This window comes from Aquarana catesbeiana, linkage group LG04 (assembly GCF_042186555.1).
Source record: "Aquarana catesbeiana isolate 2022-GZ linkage group LG04, ASM4218655v1, whole genome shotgun sequence".
Lineage (NCBI taxonomy): Eukaryota > Metazoa > Chordata > Amphibia > Anura > Ranidae > Aquarana > Aquarana catesbeiana.
Genome location: NC_133327.1, coordinates 234,902,183 through 234,925,973, shown reverse-complemented (window position 1 = coordinate 234,925,973; position 23,791 = coordinate 234,902,183). Strand labels below are relative to the sequence as shown.

At 41.8% G+C, this 23,791-nt stretch overlaps 1 protein-coding gene across 7 annotated transcripts in view; it reads left to right on the top strand.

Moving 5' to 3' along the window:
* GNB4 (G protein subunit beta 4) overlaps window positions 1-23,791 on the top strand; it is a 169,469-nt gene that overhangs the window by 126,762 nt on the left and 18,916 nt on the right. For all 7 annotated transcript variants that reach the window (XM_073626263.1, XM_073626260.1, XM_073626265.1 and 4 more), the window contains 3 exons: window positions 929-992; window positions 5,167-5,329; window positions 20,377-20,443. In XM_073626263.1, coding sequence (XP_073482364.1) covers window positions 929-992; window positions 5,167-5,329; window positions 20,377-20,443 — 294 coding nt within the window. The remainder of the gene's footprint in view (window positions 1-928; window positions 993-5,166; window positions 5,330-20,376; window positions 20,444-23,791) is intronic.

Genomic DNA, 23,791 nt, shown 5'->3' with positions numbered 1-23,791 from the left:
TACATATGACAGTGATTGTCAGGCTATGCATTCATAATCCTGCCATTAGAAGAGCAGTGCTACAGAACACTATTTTATTCTAATTGCATTGGATCCCATCTTGTCTAACCGTACAGTAACTTGTAAACATTTACTCTCTGGATTTACTAGACACACTTACAGCATGTATTTCTTTATATCTGTGGTAACTATTAAAAAGCAGATCCCTACCATTTCCTTTTTGCTGACATGGTAAGTCCCCTTTCACACGGGGCGGACTCTGTCAAGCAATTCCGCCTGCACAGCGGGAATCTGCACTCTGAGCAGGCGGATGACAGGTCAGTGGAGCAGCCACAACCCACTGTTCTCTATGGGCGGTCGGATGGAAATGGCCTGCCTGTCCATTTCCATCCAACTGTTGTCTGATCCGCCAGCAGGATGGGGAACGGATCCCCATCTGTCTGTTTTTGGCAGATGGGATCATAAGCAGGAGGGGTCTAAAAGGACACACATCAGTTTACATCTGCCTCCCCATAGAGAACAGTGGGTGGTATGATCAGGTCTGCCTGAAAACTGAGAGGGGAACCTGATTGGTCCACTAGTGTGAAAGGGGCCTTAACAGTCTTTTTATCATATGAACTGATGATGTTTTCCAAAATAAGCCGTATATGAAGTTTACCGGGTAACATTTAACTGTTTAGTAGTTTTCTGTCTGAAAGTAGAACTACAGATAACATGCGCCTTTAAAATGCCTGTTGCGGGATGTATGATGATGCTTCTCAGTTGAGCTGACGTGATTTTGATGAACAACTGATATTTCCTATATAGTTCATTTTTATTTTTCTACTTTCAAATTACTGAAACTCCCCTGTATCCCCTTTTTAATTCTAATTCAATGTTTATATTTTTTAGATTTGTTTTTTTAAAATATGTTGCCTTTTGTCTTTAGGCTATTAGTCAGTGCATCTCAAGATGGAAAATTAATTATCTGGGACAGCTATACAACAAATAAGGTAAAGTACTTGCTAGATTTGAAAATTATATTTTAATGGTTGCTTTACAAACTTTTAGATGATTGAGTAGAATGATTGTGTGTAGCGAACAATGATGCAGTTTTTACTTGCCTATATATAGTTGGGGCAGCTAATTTTGTAAATGAGAATGCATACAATTGGTCATCACCACCAATTATTTTGTAACTTTTTTTTTATTATTTATTTTTTTATAACTTCAGCATATATTGCAGCTGCTTCCACTATGAAAGCATCTGGTGCAGCTGGCTCTTACGTCTTACCATTTAAAAAATGCTGCCAGTTGTAGTTGGTGCAAAATTTACACAGTACTGTTATGAGTGTGCTTCTCTAACTATTTAGTCAGGTATTTGAAACCAGAGCAACAGAGTGGGACTTTGCATGAGGCGCTAGGTGGGTAGAGCCAAGCGTCTCCATCCCTAACAATTTGAACAAAAAAAGGAAACGAAAAGGTGGGACTTTATATGAAACATGCACTCCAGGAGATAACAACATAATAACCATGAATATGGAAAGTACCCAGAATACAACAGAACCAAAAACACGTTGCATGGAAGCATCACATAACCTCAATTGGCATTATATAATTTATTGATGTATAAATTGTAACAAAAGTAAAAATAATAATGACATGGTTCATAATAATATTAAAAAAACCTTAATTCATAACGAGACAGGTCTTAAATTATACATAAGATATAGCAAAAATACAGTTAATGACATGATTAGTTCATATTGTACATACTGTAAAAAGCAATTCCATAAAAGACAGGTCTCTATGATATCATCATAAATCGTGACATACCAAAATCAGCAAAGTGATCATAGTAACACACTAAAAACAGCGCTAGTGTTGAGCTAAACGGATAATGTGGCCAACTACACATGCAGAAAAAGTCCTTCAAGAGAGAAGAGCAGTAAAAATGATGGTTCAGATAGTGTTCATAGGTGATCAAAAGTAGAAAAGTTCAGCGTGCACCTTCCACCGATCCATCCACTTCCACCCTGTGAGAACACACTCCCCTCAGGGGGTTAAACTCACCAGAGCCTAGTAATAGTAAGCATCCAAGAAAAGGTCAATCCAAGCCACCAGCCACTGTCTGCTACCCTCCAGAGGAATCCAAGATGGTCAAGGCTCACATATCACCAAACAACAAAAGATAAAGCGCACATAGCGTAATCCTGTTTATTTTATATATATAGCCCTTCACATCACACAAAGATCCCCCCTTCAAACATTATACGTACATTATAAAAGCAATCAAAAGAGCATATCACAAGGAAGCATTTAGACACAGCACTTCACCGTAATCGACTCCAGCCGGTTCCGCTTTCCAGGCACCAATTTCTGACTTCCTGGTTGCAGTACAGACTGTGGTGGAGCGCAATCGTCACTTCCGGCGTCGTGTAGGCCACGCCCTGACGCGTTTCGTCATATCCTGACTTCAACAGAGGGCCTTGTGATATGCTCTTTTGATTGCTTTTATAATGTACGTATAATGTTTGAAGGGGGGATCTTTGTGTGATGTGAAGGGCTATATATATAATAAACAGGATTACGCTATGTGCGCTTTATCTTTTGTTGTTTGGTGATATATGAGCCTTGACCATCTTGGATTCCTCTGGAGGGTAGCAGACAGTGGCTGGTGGCTTGGATTGACCTTTTCTTGGATGCTTACTATTACTAGGCTCTGGTGAGTTTAACCCCCTGAGGGGAGTGTGTTCTCACAGGGTGGAAGTGGATGGATCGGTGGAAGGTGCACGCTGAACTTTTCTACTTTTGATCACCTATGAACACTATCTGAACCATCATTTTTACTGCTCTTCTCTCTTGAAGGACTTTTTCTGCATGTGTAGTTGGCCACATTATCCGTTTAGCTCAACACTAGCGCTGTTTTTAGTGTGTTACTATGATCACTTTGCTGATTTTGGTATGTCACGATTTATGATGATGTCTTTGCAATTTTAAACGGCTGCTTCTCTGCTTAGTCTTATTTGAGACTTTTTGTCACTTAATATTTCAGTGTCATTTTACTTATTTATTTTGTTCCCTGTTTGTTTCACATTCATTACTGCTCTGGTACTGCTAGGGCCCTTGGCGCTGAGTGGTGTATTTTTGGGCCTGTAAGTACACCCTTTTACAGGTCTCTATGATAGTTCATTATAAACTGGGTAGGTGAGCAAAATCCAGTTGATGTGTAAAATAAATTAATAATGCAATTTTAGACATATGGGGCAACAATTGGCTCACACTCCCATAGTAGAACAACATGGTTGGTTCATGTTAATACATACTGTAGATAGCCAGATTCACTGAAGTGTATCTCCATAGTAAATAGTTGTAGCTAGAATTTGTTGGTACAGTCCAATTAGTATAGGGACGGTAGTAAGATGATAGTAATATAGTGTAGATACGGGGGCATCTATTGGCTCAACGCGTTTCGTGGCGACTGCCACTCTTCAGGAGCAGGTATGCGGTAGGTGTCTATAGATATTAAAAAACATATATATTAAAAGAGCCTAAATGGTAGATCTGTGTAGAGGAGGAGGAAGGACGAGAAAAAAGGGGGGGGGTATAGCCCGATTCTAAAAACTACTTACAGGTAATCCTATGAGTTTGGGTGTAGGCATGGAGGGCTGGGGGCCGACCGAAGGAACATCAGCCCCCGGGAGCTGAGGTGGACTGGCCCAGAACACAGCGGTGGAAATCCAGTATCAAGTAACAGTCCCCAGGGATGCATCCTCATGAGTGTCAAAATATGTGTGATCCACGGGGTGGTCATCTATAAAAAAAAAAAGGGGTAGATATATATAGAGACCGTGGGGATATGTATTAAGGGAGTGATAGGGAAAATATGTGTGCAGGTGTCAGTGAGAAGACGGGAAAAATGGCAGAATAAATCAGTGATATCACACAGAGGAGAAAAGAAAGAGAGATATGGGGAAAACCATAAAAATTACCTAAAAAGAGAGAGTGTGGGCAATGTTAATCTGGAAGTGCCTGGATACCATGGGGATGACCACCGTGCGGGGACTGGAATTGAACTGGAGGGAGTATAAATACTCTGGTGTGATGGTGGGTGTCCACCAACGCCACGTAGGCAGCCAATGGGAGGCGACAGCGCCAGACAGCTGAGCAGCATCAGCTGCCCACTATCAGACGGTAGTCGCCTCGTGTAGGAAGCCGGATGGAATCAACAGCGGCGGCGCGCCGACCTCATGGTAAGTGATGCAGAGCGCGTTGGCGCTGGAAGCGTGACGTTGATGCTCAATTGGGTGTGCGCCCGCATCGCAGCTCCCGGAAACTGAGCAAGACAGCCAATTGGCCAAACCAGCTCTCCTCCCGACCCAGTAGAATACACATAGGAAGTATGGCAGGGAACACACATTGTAGGTAACAGTATTATACGGTAACATAATGTAGTGGACCTCCTCAAACCTATACTGATGTAAATTTCGAAGTTGGCAATATAAAAATAATTGATGCTTTAACATAAATAGACACCTGGATTGTTGATGGCAATGGGGAGTACCAACATTTAAATAATATAAAAAGGTAGGGGTGCATGTTTCCATCCCTTATATGAATACATATTTGAAACCAGAGCAACAGAGTGGGACTTTGCATGAGGCGCTAGGTGGGTAGAGCCAAGCGTCTCCATCCCTAACAATTTGAACAAAAAAAGGAAACGAAAAGGTGGGACTTTATATGAAACATGCACTCCAGGAGATAATAACCATGAATATGGCAAGTACCCAGAATACAACAGAACCAAAAACACGTTGCATGGAAGCATCACATAACCTCAATTGGTACTTGCCATATTCATGGTTATTATGATGTTATCTCCTGGAGTGCATGTTTCATATAAAGTCCCACCTTTTCGTTTCCTTTTTTTATTTAGTCAGGTAATTTCATTTCTGACAGTTGCTGCCCTGTGAACTGTCTGGCCTTGCAAACTTTGAACATTATAGTCAGATACCAGAGCCCTGTGGTCAAAAGTTCTGTGGAAATTGGAGGGTTCGGTTTGGCCCTTTTATGCACGTATAAAAGGTATTAAACATTGGCCCTGCAAAATCAAGCAGTGTAATGTCCTTTTTGGATGTTGAGATTTAAAGATTTTAATGTTGTTTTTTTTACTTTTTGTACCTGTAGATGCATGCTATTCCTTTGCGGTCCTCATGGGTAATGACTTGTGCTTATGCTCCATCTGGAAATTACGTAGCTTGTGGAGGTCTAGACAACATCTGTTCCATTTACAACCTGAAGACAAGAGAAGGCAATGTGCGAGTGAGCAGAGAGCTGCCAGGACACACTGGTAAGATATATCAGTTTAGGTAATGGCTATGTTTAAACAGGTAATCTTATACATGGGCATCATGGATCTGAATGCTTCAAAAAAATAGAAGTTCCCTAGTATACCTGAATTCAAATTGGCCTGCCAACAGTTGGCAAAATATACAGTTAAAATATGTTTATGGTACTCTTTTTGTCCCAGCAAACTTGAGCCTCAAATAAGCAAAACTGCATCTGAAGCCAAGAAGAGTTCATTTTGTTTTTCTCAGGCCTTAAAGTCCAGGCCAAAGTCCAGGAGCAATCGGCAATCGCAGATCCTGGACCTCCAAATCTTCAGAAATCCTCCTTTGGAATGAAGGGATACTACCGCTTTCCAAAGTTAGGGGGAACTCTTTTGGCTTTTATGGACACTTTGACTGAATGCACCCCATATGGATGGGTAAAAGACATGGTGTGGCTAGAAGCTACATGCTAGAGCTCTCTGTCTCCAGCCTGCTTCACGTACTCCAACCTGCCTGTGTCTTCACAAAGGCTAACAGACCTCCATTTTGCTATGGTTTCTACTCCAACCTGTTCACTGTTCCTGAAGTCAAATGGGGCTTTCAGTCACTCTTGGATCTGAAGTCACCTAACATTTTAATTTAAGTTAACCCCTTCCCGCCGAGCGTACGCAGATGTGCATACTCGGCTTTCTGGGGATATACCGGGATGATGCCCGCAGCTGCAGGCATCATCCTGGTACCATGCTGTATAGCGGGCGATCGGCTATCCATGTATAACAACCGATGCGGCTAAAAGCCGCTCGGCTGTTATACCGGAGGAGCGGGAGGGGACGTCCCGCCGCTCTTACCGGGCCTTCCGATCCACCGGGAGGCCCGATCGATGATCCGCTGCCTCCGGTTGCTGCTGACAGTCTGGAACAAAGCCGTGTATGGCTTCGTTCCAGTCTTCTAATTGTAAACGCGGAAGCGACGTCATGACGTCACTTCCCGTTTACTCGGCTGCCAATGACGCTGGTTTTTAAATGAATACACAGTATTCAGAATCGCTGTTTTCGGCGATCTGAATACTGTGAAGTGCAAAGGAGGGATCGGGGGTCTTTCAGACCCCCGATCCCTCCATAAAGAGTATCTGACACCACCTATTACTGTCACAAGGGATGTTTACATTCCTTGTGACAGCAATAAAAGTGATAAAAAAAAACACACAATTAAAAATAAAATAAATAAGAAAAAAATATTTTTTTTTAAAGCGCCCCAGTCCCCACGAGCTCGCGCAGCAAAGAAAACGCATACAGAAGTCATGCCCGCAAATGTAAACAGTGTTCAAATCACACATGTGAGGTATCGCCGCGATCGTCAGAGAGAAAGCAATAATTCTAGCCCTAGACCTCCTCTGTAACTCTAACCTGGTAACCATAAAAAAAAATATAAGGCGTCACCTATGGAGATTTTTAGGTACCGTAGTTTGTCGCCATTCCACGAATGCGTGCAATTATAAAGCGTGACATGTTTGGTATCTATTTACTCGGCGTAACATCATCTTTCACATTATACAAAAAAATTGGGCTAACTTTACTGTTTGGTTTTTTTTAAATTCATGAAAGTGGGGGCGTGGCCTGGATTGGCATGGTGTAGGACGCACTGAATGGGAGCTCCGCTTGCCCGATATCCGAATATCCTGGGGCTAATCACTTGAAATACTTACCCTTCATCGGATACCTGGACTCCCCTGCCCTCAGGTCATGTCGCCACCAAAAAAGCCCGCTGACTCGGCCGCAAAGCTGGCCAAATACAAGCATGTGGATAAAGAAGCTGGGGTAGAAAATGGCGCCGGCACTTCTCCCCCCACAGACGCAGCTGCAGAGGATACAGCACGCGTCCTAGAGGATATATCTGACTGCAAAAGCACCCTGACCAGCAAGATAGAGGAGGTAAAAATAGATGTCTCCCTGATCCGCCAAGACCTGCAGAAACTCAGGGACCGGGTCACAAAAACGGAGACCCACATCAGCCATGTGGAGGATGAGATACCGCCACTGCAGGTTCATACTTACAACACCAACTAAATATAGTGCTGGCTAAGCAAGATGACATTGAAAATCGCCTGAGACGATGTAACCTGCGATTTGTGGGTCTCCCTGAGGGCTTGGAGGGCCCGGAACCCCCTCATTTCTGGAGAATTTATTAATCAGCACATTTGGAAGAAATGAATTTTCTACATTCTTTGTGATCGAGCATGCACACAAGCTGGCAGCTAAACCCCCGCCTCCAGGTGCACTGCCACGCACGTTCATTGCCAAACTGTTGAACTTCCGAGACAGAGACACTGTTTTGCGTCTCACCAGGCTGAAGGGTAATATTCCCTTTAAGAACAGCGAGATTAAAGTGTTCCCGGACTTCTCGGCGGAGGTGCAGAAAAAGAGGGCCCATTTCACGGAAGCCAAGTGTCAGCTGAGGAGTCGCCATTACTCGTATGCTATGCTTTTTCCGGCCAGACTGTGTGTTGTTGGAGAAGACAGAGCTCGTTTTTTTGACACACCAGAGGCTGTCCTGGCCTGGTTGGAAAATAAAGCAGCAACTGGCGGAGGGCATGCCTGATGCCCCTGCTCTTGCTTACCTGGATAACTCTGGGGACACACGGTACTATAACTATTGAATTTACAGGAAATCTACATTCTCTTTATATTTGAACATGATGCAAATTTCCCCCATCTCCTCCCCCCCTATTGTGCTCCTCTCATCCCCTTGTCGAAAAACTTGCTTGTTGATTACACGGCCCCCTTTCCTTATCACACCCCCCCCCCCCCCGGCATATATATGATCTCTGTGAGCAGATGTGAGTTCCTGCCCCACACTTCACTATTTTGTGACAAGCCAAAGCCCGTCATGACACCTGATACGTGGACTCAGACAGTTATATCCTTTATCTCCCCCAGCTTATACCATCCTGGAGACCCCAGACCAGGAGTCTCACTCCTACTGCTGCTGTCCGCTTTGCAGCAAATAATCGTCTGACTAGCGACGGGAATTCTCACGGATCCCGTCTCTTCATATTTTGATTGCAACGTTTGCCATGTGGCACAAGCCTGGTTTCCCTGGCCTGGTCGGCTTCAGCAACCTGCACTTGATTTAAATTTGGTGCATTGCCTACCCGGACAGGCTAGCGTTTTAGTTTGTTTTTAGTTTTTTTGTTTTTTTTTTATTCTTTCAGTTTTTGGTTTATTGTTCAGTTTACATTTTACATGCATGAGAATGATAGCCACTGGTGTTTCAATGAGTTTATTGATGCTATACGATATAAAGGAAGCACAACTACTATTGGACGGTCAGAACCAATCTGGCGGGTACTGCAGTGTCCTGGGCTCACCCTGTGTCCTGGAGTCGCTGGTGTGATCCCCTTTGATTTTGGGATGACCCAGGGTACAGGGATCAGAGCCCTAGCTGCTGGACAAATCACGATTCATTATCTGTCCTTATGGTTGATCTAAAATGTATTACATGGAATGTGCGAGGTCTTAGGGCGGTATCTAAATGTAATGCAGTCTTAACTTACCTTAAAACACAAAGGGCGGACCTCATGGTACTGGTGGAGACTCCCCTTACGGGCCATCTCCAAATGACACTTAAGAAACCATGGTTGGGCTGGATATACCAGGCCCCATATTCTGCGCACTACAGAGGTATTGTACTACTGGTGGCTAAAACAGTGCGATTCGTACTATTAACACTCAGATCTGACCCCCAGGGCAGATTTTTATTTTTACACACCAAGATAAATGGCCTAGAATTATTAATCCTGGCTATATATATATATATATATATATATATATATATATATATATATATATATATAAATTACACCACCCCCTTTCCAATTTCATGTCATCACTGAAGGTATTGCCTTCATGTCCCAGTTCCCCTCTGTCCCTGCGATTTGGCTAGGGGACTTCAATAATGTTGTTAATGGCAATCTGGACAGACTCTCAACGATATCTCCCGACCACTCCCCCCACTCATACACTAGATTTGGAAGACTTCTGGCTGACCTGAACTTGGTAGACACCTGGAGACACCAACATCCCCAAGACAGGGTATTTTCATGTTTTTCAACTACACACAATTCAATGTCGCGCATAGATCTTATCCTCCTATCCCATACCCTTCTCCCTTTCCTGGGAAGGGTGAGATTTAATCCACGTGTTCTTTCTGACCATGCCCCATATTGGATTACTCTCCGACTGCACTCCCTCCCTACACAATAATACACCTGGAAACTAAATCCTTTTTGGCTGACTGTTGTCCCCGCATTAGAGGAGGCGGCGACTGAATGGGATTTTTTTTTTTCAGACTAACAAAGATACTGCACCACTCGATGTGATTTGGTATGCATTTAAATCCCACGCTCGAATGATTCCGTCACATCGCATAGCTAGATACCGGTAGACTTCTTCCCAGGTACTTAGACAGGCTGAACAGGCTCTAGCTGAGGCAGAGAAACTTTTTACTGATGATCCCTCCCCATCTACTGCTGACCAACTAAAGCTCCAAACAAGGGTAGTGAATAGTCTTCTTTTTGAGAAAGCTGAACGGAAAATATATTACTCTAAACTGAGGCATTATGAATGTGGAGAATGAGCGGGCCGTCTTTTGGCCTATTTAGCCCACCTGGATCACAGACCCCCTACGGTGGTCTCTTTGCGTACTACTAATGGCAGGTTATTGACAGATCCTGATGAGGTAGTTGATGAGTTCCGCTCCTTCTTCACAGCCCTATACTCCTCAGCCACTGACAGTTCTACAGAAGAAATAGGGATCTTTTTGGCAAACATAGAACTACCCACCCTCACACAATCCCAAATTGAGTTATTAGACGCCCCTATCACTGTAGACGAGATCACAAAAGTGATATCCCTCCTCAAACCCTCCAAGGCGCCGGGCTCTGATGGCCTACCCCTTGAATTTTACACTACTTATAGGGAGACACTTATTCCCAGACTCCATGAACTGTTCTCTTATATATTTACTCACGGATCCCTACCCTCCTCTATGGGAGAGGCTTATATTGTATTAAAACCCAAACCCGGTAAAAACCTGTAACTCCCCGAATCATACCGCCCAATATCTCTTCTTCAATTAGACATTAAAATTCTGGCCAAGATCCTGGCGCTACGCCTCAACACTGTGATCCTTATGCTGATTCGACCAGACTGGGTTTATGCCAGCTAAAAACACGGCATATAATCTGCGTAGACTCCATATGAATATGCAGGCTAAGCATGATAAGATGGGTTCAAGGGTGATAGTCTCTCTCGACGCCGCAAAGGCGTTCAATTCAGTTGAGTGGGACTACCTCTAGGAATGCCTTGCAAGATTTGGTTTCGGATCAAATTTTATTAAATGGATCTGACTCCTATATCAAAATCCGCGCGCCAGGATCTTGGTCAATGGTAAAATCTCTGACCCATTCCCTCTCTCTAGGCGCACACGTCAGGGATGCCCCTTGTCCCCTTTATTATATGCTCTTGCAGTAGAGCCTCTTGCCTCCACACTTAGAACACACTCGGGAGTTAGTGGGTTGCGACAAGGAGATTTAACAGAAAAAATCAGCCTGTATGCGGATGTTGGGTGTCGTGTCAGTAAATCTTAATATGGTAGGTTGGCAACACTGCATGAGACAAATATCCAGAATGGCTCTAATCATCATTCATATGTGCAAAATTCTATGGCTTGGACAGCGGAATTTGTCTGTAAAAGGCACTTCACACACATGCCATTCCAAGGAATATTCTGTTTGGTGAAGCACTGATCAACTCATCAAAGAGGTCACAGGTGGGGAAAAAAAGTACCAAAACCGCTCACCTTAGGAGCCCCAAGCTCCTCTATGTGCAGATCACCTGCATGCATGCTTTTAATCGGGCTTCAACTTCCAAACCTAAATTCAAAGATTTTAGCCAAAAGGCTTGGCCCAGAAAGGCTACCAAGTATTCCCAAAGCTCTCTTCCCAATGAAGGGCTGCCCTCATACCTAAGAGTGAGGGGACTTCTCCTACAGTTTACATATTTCTGGGTCACAGACCTGTGGGTTAAGTTGGTGATTTCAAAAGGGTACAAGATGAAGTTCAAAATTTTACCGCCTTCTTTCAAATCAACCAAAAAACGTACGACCGTCACTTTTGCAGAATGCCCTGAAATGCCTCTTGTCCCTGGGAGTCATTGTACCAGTACCGTCACCAGACAGGTTCAAGGGATTCTACTCAAAACTGTTCATGGTACCAAAGGTCATGTTCCTCTTATCCTGGACTTAAAATCCCTCAACAAATTCCTTTAAATTACAAAGTTTTGCATGGAATCCTCAAGGTAATTGCTTCTTTGAGATGAGGGGAACACAAAGCATCCGTGGACATCCAAGATTTCTAGCTGCAGATTCCTTTTACTCCTCATCAGCAATTTCTATGTTTTACAGTGGCAGACAACTTCTAGTTTGTTCCCCTGCCCTTTGGCCTATCCTTTGTAGCCAGGGTTTTCACAAAGCCTTGCTTGCCCTATAGACTTTCTCCTGAATGATTCTTCCATCATTCAACTCTAGCAATTGTTAAAAAGACAAGGCTCTTGGCTGGGTGATCAATTTGCTCTCCATCTTTACCTGTGCTTATAATACTTGTATCTGATCCTGGATACATCCCAAGAAAAAGTCTTTCTTCCAAAAAAGAAAGTTATTTCTCTGCCGTGTACCCAAGGTCAGACTTTCTGGCAGGAAAAGTCCGACTGAGTCTTTTCATCAGACATTCTGATCGTGTGTGGGCCTTTTTCGGACTTTTTTTTTTTTTTTTGAAAATTCTGACAGACCTAGAAATAGAACATGTTTTAAATCTTTCTGACGGAATCTGTTCCTATCGGGAAAACCGCTCGTCTGTATGCTGTTCCGACGGACCAAAAACGACGCATGCTCTGAAGCAAGTACGAGACGGCAGCTATTGGCTACTCGCTATTGAACTTCCTTTTTCTAGTCCCGTTGTACGTCACCTCGTTCTAGACGGTCGGACTTTGGTGTGATCGCGTGTAGGCAAGACCGTTTCAGCGGAACTCCGTCGGAAAAAACCTCAGAGTTTATTCCGACGGAAAAAACGGTCGTGTGTACGCGGCATAAGAGCTCTTGCTGGACAACTGAGATCCAAGAGAAGTCCTACACTGAGATTTGCCATGAGAGTTCTGGGTCTAATGGTTGCCTCCTTCGAGACGAGTACCTTTCGCTCAACTACACTCAAGAACTCTCCAACTAAACATTCTGTAAGCATGAAAAAAGCAGGCGCTTTCCCTTGATTTACACATGCTTCTGTCCAGCTAAACAAGAACTTCCTTGTCCTGGTGAATCACTGCCTCAGCTTTAACCGTGGGAAAGCCTTTCCCTCCCTACAATTGGAAAGTTCTAACAGACGCAATTCTGTCAGGCTGAGGAGGATTTCTCCGATTCTTGACAATTCAAGGAACATAGAGTGGAACCAAACTCGGCATTAGTATCTTGAAGCTCAGAGCAGTCAGGTTTTCCTTCCAGCACTGGATCTCACATTCTAAATGAACACCCAAACCTGGTGCAATCAGACAGCGTAACCACAGTAGCATATATCAACCATCAAGGGGGCATGAGGAGCCTGGCTGCCTTGAAGAAAACAAACTAGTTTCCCTTATGGACAGAAATTCGCTGATCAGATAATTCTGTTGTGTAGTCTCGGGAGCGGACAACTGGCAGGTGGATTACCTCAGCTGCCACTGCTTGGACCAAGGAGATTAGTCTCTTCATCCACGTGTTCAATCTGATATGCCAAAAATTGGGGACCCCAGATGAGGACATCCTAGCCTCCATATATAATCGTAAACTACTTATTTTTGTAGCTTGAACCAGGAGTCTTCCAGCTCTGGCCTCATGTGCTCTAATTATGCCCTGGTCTAAGTTCTGGCTCATCTATGCCTTCCTTCCACTGGGAGTTCTGCTTTGCCTACTCCACAAAATAGAGCTAGAAAGGAAAATGGTGATTCTACTTTCACTGAAGTGGTCCAGTAGAACCTGCTACTCAGATTTCTAGCAGACAACCCCTGGGCTCTTGACAACAGGCCAGATCTTCTATCTCAAGACACTCTGTTCCACACAGTTTCAGACTGATTGTAACGGCATAACATGGCTGTTAAAATCCGAGACTTAAAGAATAGAGGGATTTCTGAGTCTGTTATTCTTATACCTTGATGAAAGCAAGAAAGACCACTTCCAGGAAGATCTATTATTTTACCTGGATTTCTTACTTTGGTGTGTATGCAGACAATTGGTCTGAGATTACTCTGTGCCTCGCATTCTGGTCTTTCTGCAAGCAGGTCGTCACCAAAATCTAGCTCATGGCTACCTAAAAGGGGTAAGTATCAGCCTTACTCATCCTTTTTCAGAGGCCATTGGCAAATAAAAGGTTTATTTATTTCAGGAATTTGTATAGCGCCGTCAATTTATGCAGCGCTTTACATATACGTTGTACATTCACATCAGTCCCTACCCTCAAGGAGCTTACACTCTAAGGTCCCTAACTCACATTCATACATACTAGGGACAATTTAGACAGGATCCAGTTAACCTACCAGCATGTATTTCGAGTGTGGGAGGAAACTGGAGTTCCCGGAAGAAACCCACGCAGGTACAAGGAGAACATGCAAACTCCAGACAGGTAGTGTCGTGGTTGGGATTCGAACCAGCAACCCTTCTTACTAGGCGAAAGTGCTATCCACTACACCACTGTGCCGCCCCTTATTCAAGGTGTTTCTTATTTTAGGGCTCTGTTGCAGTACCCTGTGCTTCCCTTTTGAACTCATCAAGGATATTCCTTAAGATTTTAGTCAGCAAAGTAGCCTTTTTGTTAGGCGTTGCATCTGTCAGACGTGTCTTTGAAATGGTGGCTCTTTCCTGCAAAGAGCTTTTCCGCATACTTCATAACAAAAAAGGTTGTATTTGCGTCCAAGACCATCTTTTCTTCCAAAGGCAATTTCAGTATTTCGGCTTGGTGAAGACCTGTTCAGCCATCCTTGTGCCCTACTCCTAATAATCCAAAGGAATTTTCTCTACATTTAATTGCCTGCATGTAGTCAGACATTAGCGTGTATCTAAAAGCTTCTGCTTCCATTAGACAAACCGATTCCCTGTTTGTTCTTTCCTCAGGACCTTGCAAGGGGTACCCTGCTTCAAAATCCACCATTGCACAGGGGATAAGGAACTTGATTACAAGAGCATCTGCTCGTGGGGGGGGGGGGAGGGAGAAAAACCCCTCCTGCACTGTTGTGTCCCCACTCCACAAGATCAGTCGGAGTATCCTGGGCTTTCAAATTTTCTTAGTTTTTTACCAGGTGGATGTCCAATCTTCTCCAGAAGCAACTTTCATTCACAATATTTTCATAGCGCCAGTGTGAACTTTGGTCTTTTATTTGTTTTGTTTTTTTAGTTTTTTTTGGGCCTGTTGGCACAGTTCTGTTTTGCCCAGTTGCTCACTTTGTATTCATTGCTTGGTTACATCAAATGGTGTAACCAAGCAATGAATACAAATGAATAGGTTGCCTGAGTGTTGTACTGTATGTTTAACATAAGAGGAAATTTGACTTGCCCGTAAATGCCATATCTTGGAGTACAGTACGGGACACAGGCAGAAAGCCCCCCCCCCCCAAGCATTACTTGTTCATCTGCATTACTTGCTACAAAATTGAGGACTCATGGAGTGGGGTAGGGTTATAAAGGGGGGGGGGGGGGGTACCCAGGGGCATCACCCAGAGTAAAGTGGTTGTAAAGGCAGACTTTTTTTTTTTTTAATCTTAATGCATTCTAAATAAAGGACACGGCTTTCGAGGTTACCTTTCTGTTTCCATGCTTTTAATTCAACATGTTTTGCTGTGAGCCTTCTTCAGGAAAGGCATGGAGTCAATACTACTAAATGAAAAAACATGTCAAACACTAAACCTAGATTTTTTTTATTTCAATGTATATGTATATATATGTGTGTGTGTGTGTGTGTGTGTGTGTGTGTGTGTGTTTTTTTTTTTTTTGTTTTTTTTTTCTTGCATATTCTCCTGGAATTCTGCTGTAACCTTGACACCATCAACTACAGGTGCATCTCAAAGTATATTTATTTCAGTAATTCAATTCAAAAAGTGAAACTCTTTTTATAATAAATAGATTCATTACACAGAGTGATATATTTCAAGTATTTTTTTTCTTTTGATGATTTTAGGTAGTGAAAACCCAAATCAGTATCTCAGAAAATGAGAATATTGTGAAAAAGTTCAATATTGTAGATAGTGTCACACTCTAATCAGCTAATTAACTCAGAACCCCTGTAAAGGTTTCCTGAGCCTTTGAATGGTCTCTCTGGTTCAGTAGGTTACAGAATCATGGGAAAGACTGCTGACTTGACAGTTGTCCAGAAGACAGTCATTGACACCCTTCACAAGGAGGGTAAGTCACAAAAGGTCATTGCTAAAGGAGCTGGCTGTTCAGAGTGCTGTATTCAAGCATATTAATGGAAAGTTGAGTGGATGGAAAAAGTGTGGTAGAAAAAGGTCCACAGCCTTGAGAGGATTGTGAAGCAAAGGCCATGCAAGAATTTGGGGGAAATTCACAAGGAGTGGACTACGGCTGGTGTCAGTGCTTCAAGAGCCACCACACGCGTATCCAGGAAATGGGTTACAACCTTTGCATTCCTTGTGTCAACCCACTCCTAAACCAGAGGCAACGTCAGAAGAGTCTTACCTGGGCTAAGGAGAAAAAGGACTGGATCGTCTCTGTGGTCCAAAGTCCTCTTTTCGGATGAAAGTCAATTTTGCATTTCATTTTGGAAATCAAGGTCTCAGAGTCTGGAGGAAGAGTGGAGGGGCACACAATCCAAGATGTATCAGTCAGCGCAGCCCTCTACCAGGAAATTCTAGAGCACGTCATGCTTCCCTTTGCTGACCAGCTTTATGGAGATGCTGATTTCATTTTCCAGCAGGACTTGGCACCTGCCCACACTGCTAAAAGTACCAATACCTGGTTTAATGATCATGGTATCACTGTGCTTGATTGGCCAGCAAACTCGCCTGACCTAAACCCCATAGAGAATTTGTGGGGTATTGTCAAGAGGAAGATGAGACACCAGACCCAACAATGTGAAAGAGCTGAAGGCCACTATCGAGCAACCTGGGTTTCCATACCACCTCAGCAGTGCCACAGGTTGATCGCCTCCAAGTCGCATTGATGCAGTAATTCATGCAAAAGGAGCCTCAACCAAGTATTGAGTGCATACTATTCTGTACATGGACATAATTTTCAGTAAGCCTACATTTCTGTATTAAAAATCCGCTGTTTTTTTTGGGGGGGGGGGGGGGGGGGGTTATTGGTCTTGTAGAGATACTGAATTTTGGGTTTTCACTAGCTGTAAGCCATTATCCTCAAAATTAAATGAAAGAAATGATTGAAATATATCACTGTGTGTAAAGAATCTATACAGTATATATGAGCTTTACTTTTTGAATAAAATTTCTGAAATAAATTAACCTTTTGATCAAATTTTTTGAGATGCACCTGTATGTCCACCCTCCCTTTCCCTTCTGTTTATTTGTTGTGCTTGAAAGCGACTTTGATAGGACCTCAACTAGGCCTGGTTTGCTGTTGATGTGGGTTAGTTAGGATGCCAGTCACTGCAGGCATAACTTTTTTGTTACCTTTTTTTTTCAGGCTGTGTCTCCCTAGTTGAGATATCCTCTTGTTTCCTCTCTAGACAGGAAGTGATGGGATACCTCTTCAGTGGGGACATACAGTAGGCTATAATGAAACACATTTTGCTCACTAACATAGAGAATGGTATAAACATTTTAGCTTTCAGGAAACCTTTGTTTGATCTTGTAGCAGTGTAATTCTAATACTTTGTCTGTAAACTGACTTGATAAACCAGGTTACTGAGGTTCAGTTACGTCTTTAGGTCTATTTGTGCTATGCTTAGGCAGAACACTAGCATTCACATTCATATCAAATAGCTCTCCTGTCACAATGTACAGAATGATTCCACTTTTAATGCAGCATGTTTTGCTCTGCCGGTTAACAGGGAGGAGCTCAGTAAACCCATTTTATTACCACAAACAACACCTTTTGCAAGTGGTAGTAAATAAAGAGAGCACCCCTAGTCTGAAATTGAAAATACCTGGGTAAAATACCTTTTACATATATGTAAATACAGCTGCTTGTAACAGTGTCATAGGCCAAGTATGCATGTTTGTTGATTTATGTCTTTGTACTGTGGATCAAGTTAAGCTGTAGGCTAGGTGGCTGTGTAAAAAAAAAAAAAAAAAAAAAAAAAGAAAAGTGCTGCGCTTATTCAATATAGTGTATCATAAAATAAAATAAACAAAACTAATTTAAAAAAATGCAAAAAAGTCCAAGTAAAGCCCAGTGGTATGAATCAGTTTATATAGAGATGGATATATTATAAATGGTAGCTTGATAGAAGGAAAACAAAGCATCAATCCAACATCGATTGTAAAATTTATAGATTGGCCGCTCACCTCCAGCAATGACCAAAAGGTCAAACAAGGCTCATCAGACAGCGAATGGGGAATCCTGCTGGTGGATCTGTGAAGACATTCAGGTCCCAAGCGAAGACGAAATGCTGCATGGAATCTTGGCACCAAGGCATCCTGCGTTCACCAATGTGTAGTTGCATATATAGAGAAAAGCTTGCTCCAAAGAATAAATACTTTTTTTGTGTGAATGGCACTCAAAGAAAACAAAAAACAACCATAGTGCAATACTGCCAGATAAAGTAAAACTTGTTTAATAAAAGAAGCTGCTTACATCAGGTATGAACAAAATCCGCAGTATAAAATGGGAGTAGTGACACACTCTCCTCCTCACCACGCTTCCACAATCTGCGCCGTAAATGACATCACAAGGCTCCACCCGACGTGTTGCATCACTGGTCACGTGACTTCCTCAGGGATAAGAGCCATGTGATAAGCGTCGGGTATGTATACCCCATCTACACCAATGGGTTTGCCTTAGTAACAAGTGAGTCATCAGTTCATCTGTGTCTTATGTAGTTAATTGGCCAGTCAGAAAAAAACACCAGTCATGGCCAGAAAACTACCAAGCAACCAAAGCTGATAGGTTGAATACAATAAAATAGAATAGATACAATAATAAAATGCAGACAAGTATGGAAAATTAGGCATTAGATATACAAATGAATACAATTAATTTATAAACATTCACAGTCTACCAAAAGGGGTTTAGGAGAGAGAAACATCCTAACTCATTAAAAAATAAAAATAAAATACAAAAACGGGAGAGAAATGCATTGTAGTGACATCTAGTGGGCAAAAACGAAAATGCTGCCAAATAAATCCTATATTGAAATATATGTGGATGACATCTAGTGGGCAAGAACAGTTTCACTGCTATGTGGATCCTATATGTATATATACCTATAAGGATGACCCAAAATGGTCAAATGTGCCATACAATAATTGTATTACCGCTACACGTAAGGGAAGAGAAGAACAAATAAAATTAGAAATAAAAATAGACATCTAATGGGGTGGAAAGATTTCATTCAAAAAATCCATTTTGTTTTGCATCTACTAAGTGTATTAACCCTATTACTCCCTCTCTAGTGAGATATATATCTTTAAATTGCCCAAAATTTCAATACTGAAGGATCCTGTGAATGAAATTGGGCAAAATGTCTAGGGACACTATGCTTGGTGAACCCCTTGCAAATTTTTTGAATATGCTCTCAAATCCATTTCCACATAGGAAGTTTGGTCCTACCAATGTATTGTTTCGAACACTGACATTGGAGGACATATACCACCCCTTCTGTCCTGCATGAAATGAACTCTTTGATCTGGTATTCCTTATTTGTAACAGTGGATTTCAATGTATCTCCTTTTTGGCCATTCAACTTGGTGTTCTTATATACATAACATCTCCTACATGGGGAAAAAAAACCTTTTCCTTTGAAAAAAAAAAAAAGGTAAAACTAGTTACTTGGCTGGGAGGATCAGGGATATTCTTCGCAATCATATCTCGTAGAGTGGGTGCTCGCCTGTATGTAAATTTCGTACGTAAAGCTCTTAAAACGGACCAATGTTTCTTAAATATTTTTTTCTATTTGCTTATGCTGTACATTATAATTCAAGATAATGGGAAGATCATAGGTGGTTCTTTCATTTCTTGATTTATCTAGCGTCAGGGATGTCCTCTCCATTCTGGTAACTTGTTCTATTTTATGATGAAATCTTCATTGTATCCTCTTTGGATAAATCTGTTACAGATGAATCTTGCCTGTTCGTTGAAATCTTGTTTGTTCGTACAATTTGTGCATAATCTAATCGGCTATCCTTTTGGTATATTGATAAGCCACGGGTCGTGGTGGCAACTATCTGTTGGGATGTAGTGATTCCGATCAACCTTGAGAAAGGTTTTCGTAATGAATTTTCGGTCTTTAAATTCTATAGTTAGATCAAGAATGTGTATCAATGTATTGCTATATTCCAATGACAGCCATATATTTTTTGTGTTAACATTCAGCTGTTGGAAGAAAACTTGGATGACTCTCTTCATCCCCTGTCCAGATTACTATGACATCATCAATATACCTCTTGTACAATAGGAGTTCATGGGGAGAATTATTATAAACTCTTTTTTTCTTCCCACCTTGCCATTAAACTTATTAGCTACACTTGGTGCATGGCGAGCACCCATGGCGATCCCCTTAATTTGTTTATGGTAGTCGGAGTTGAAACAATAATAATTGTGACTAAGCCCACAAAATAATTTCAGTATGAAAGGTAGGGGTGTGTGTGTATATGTGTGTGTGTGTGTGTGTGTGTGTGTATATATATATAATATATATATATATATATATATATATATATATATATATATATATATATATATATATATATATAAATTTTTATTTTTAATAGCAGTGCATGTCATTGTACTTTTGTAAAATCTGCTTCTTTGGATCCTTTATCTATACTTTACACTTTTTTTTTTCTTCTTCTTTCAGGTTATCTTTCATGCTGCCGTTTTCTAGATGACAACCAAATTGTTACAAGTTCTGGAGACACAACTTGGTATGTGATCCGGTTTAATTTTAAATAACCTTTAAAATCTGATTGTATTGCATTATTCTCTTCTGTAAATTAGAATACAGTAGTTTCAGCATTGCAGAGTATGTGCCTAACTGCTTGATTGTATAAACCAATACAAACCATTTACTATGCATCTTTAAAGTAAAATGCTTAGAACACTAGGGGGGGGGGGGAGGGAAGGGAAGGGAACAGTCTGAATCCTTGCAGTACCTAAAGGGCAAAAGCACTTTTTTCACTTTTTTTTTTTTTTTTTAAATCTTTCCTTACATTTTCAATACTGACAGTGTATATACAACCCCTAGCAAAAAGTATGGAATTGCGACTCTTGGAAAAATGTTCATTCAATTGTTTTAATTGTGAAGAAAAAAACATGCCTCCAAAACTATTTTAATTTAACATTCCAACTTTCTGGCTTTAACCCCTTGCCGACCAGCTCACGGCGATATATACGTCGGTAGAATAGCACGTACAGGTATATTAACGTGCCTGTACGTTGCCCTTTAAGACGCAGCATTGTGGGTGCGCGCCCGCCGCGTGCTCCGTGAGTGTGATCGCGGGTCCCGTAGGATCACCGCTCCCTGTAATTGAGAGCGGTGATCAGTTTCGTGACACACGTAGCCCATCCCTCCCACAGTTAGAATCACTACCTAGGACACACGTAACCCCTGCAGCGCCACCTACTGATTAACCCCTTCACTGCCAGTCACATTTACACAGTAATCGGTGCATTTTTAATCGCACTGATCACTGTATAAATGGGAATGGTCCCAAAATAGCGCAAAAAAGTGTCTGATCTGTTCGCCATAATGTCGCAGTCACGATAAATGCAGATCGCCGCCATTACTAGTTAAAAAAAAAAAAAATTATTAATAAAAATGCCATAAAACTATCCCCTATTTTGTAGACGCTATAACTTTTGCGCAAACCAATCAATAAATGCTTATTGCGATTTTTTTTTTTTTTTTTTGTAGAAGAATACGTATCACTCTAAACTGAGGAAAATAATTGTTTTTTTATATATATTTTTGGGGGATATTTATTACAGCAAAAAGTAAAAAATAATGCATTTTTTTTTTTTTTCAAAATTGTCGCTCTTTTTTTGTTTATAGAGCAAAAAATAAAAACCGCAGAGGTGATCCACCAAAAGAAAGCTCTATTTGTGGGGAAAAAGAATGTCAATTTTGTTTGGGAGCCACGTCGCAAGACCACGCAATTGTCAATTAAAGCGACGCAGTGCCGAATCTCAAAAAACGCTCTGGTCTTTGGCCAGCCAAATGGTCCGGGGCTGAAGTGGTTAAGAAACACTTACAATATTAAACAAAAGAAGACTAGTCAGTTGCAAATGTTTTTGCAGATCAAGCAGAGCAAAAAAATATGGAATCCCTCCATTCTGAAATTATGGAATCGCCATGTGCTTTACGGTTCTAAAACAAACCTCTGCATCAGATTACATTCTGAGAAATTATGTAATCATCGCCAAACATCCTTTCAGTTGATGGGATAAGAAAAGTGTCCCAAATCTCAATATAAAATTGTGCATTTATTGAAGATTTAATGACTGTCCTCTCCCCCCCGTACTTTTTACCTGACGTGCAACCCCATATCATCAATGATTGTGGAAATTTGCCCAATGCAGATGTGTGATTCATTGCTGAATATCACTTTCATCCACAGTCCAATAATGGTTTTCGTTTGGCCTTTCTGTATGTAAATTCTATTTCCTTTAGGCGCAATGTCTTACAGTTCGGTCACAGACATTGAATCCAGTTTCTGACCATTTGTCGTCCCCCCCCCCTTTGTTTTGTTATGCATTTTCTGTTTTCTATCTTGACGCTTTGATGTCTTCCTTGGTCTACCAGTACGCTTCCCTTTAACAACCTTCCCATTTGATTTGTACTAAGAAAAACCATCATTAACACCTAAACCGAAAAAAAAACAAGATTACAGTGGGATAAAGAAAATCAATCATGGACTGTGGATGACTGGATGAAAGTGATATTCAGTGATAAATCACAAATCTCCATTGGGCAGGGTGATGATGCTGAAACTTTTGTTTGGTTCAGTTCCAATGAAATGTCTAAAGACTGCCTGAAGAAAACATGCAAAGGATGTTTGGTGATGATGACATCATTTTGGATGTAATCTGCTGCAGAAGTTTGTTTTAGAACTGCAAAGTACATGGTGATTCCATAATATTTACCTCAGAATTGAGTGATTCCATATTTTTTTCCCATGCTTGATCTAAAAAAAAAACTTTGCAATTGACTACAGTTTTTTCTTTTCTTTTTTTTTTTTTTTTTTTTTTTTTTGTGTTTCTTAAAGCCAGAAGGTTGGCTTATTAAATGAAAATCGTTTTGAGGCATGTCTGTGATTTAGTTTTTGTTCTACACCATTAAACAATTGAATGATCATTTTCCAAGAGTGGTGATTCCATACTTTTTTTGCCAGGGTTGTAAAACACACATGAGCGGTTAGCCCACACAGGGGCACAACCCGTAGACAAAACTATCAAAAATAAAGAAGTTATGTGCATGGCTCGAGCACAGGTACAACAGGATTAATAAGGATAAAGCCCCCGCCAATCCCAAATTACATGAAAGGCAATGTCTCAGCAACATTAAACATCAACAGAAGTAGCCATGGAGGGAGTATCCACCCAGCTTGACCAAAACTTCAGATATTTTTTGGAACCCTCTGTTTCTTGGTATAGAGGTAGGTTAGCTAAAGCGGAGTTCCGCCGTTTTTTTTTTTTTTTTAAAGTCAGCAGCTACAAATACTGCAGCTGATGACTTTTAAAATATGGACACTTACCTGTCCAGGGCGCCCGCGATGGCACCCAAAGCCAATCCATCCTTCGGCTGTTGGGTGCTGCCGCCGCCATCCTCGGTAGGGGAACCAGGAAGTAATCACTTCCTGGTTCCCTAATGCGCATGTGCGCCTCACGACCCTGCTGTTTTCTGGGACCCGTGGGTCTCCCAGAATACAGCGGGGGGTCGGTGGCGTAGATACCCACGGGTGGCTCGGGTATCTATGGCCCGGAAGTGGGAGCAAAATACCTGTATTAGACAGACTGGTATTTCCTCCCCCCTCCCCCCTGAAAGGTGCCAAATGTGACACCGGAGGGGGGGAGAAGACGGAAGTTCCACTTTTGGGTGGAACACCGCTTTCACCAGTTGCATCCAGAAACTGACCATGGGGGCTGAGGATTTTTTTCCAGCACACCTTCCTAGCATAAAACGGTATTAAGCTTAGGAGAGTCCTCACTGCTACCATGTTGGCCAGGTCTTCTACCAGGTACAAGCAATACCTAGCAGTAAGTTGTACCTGCAT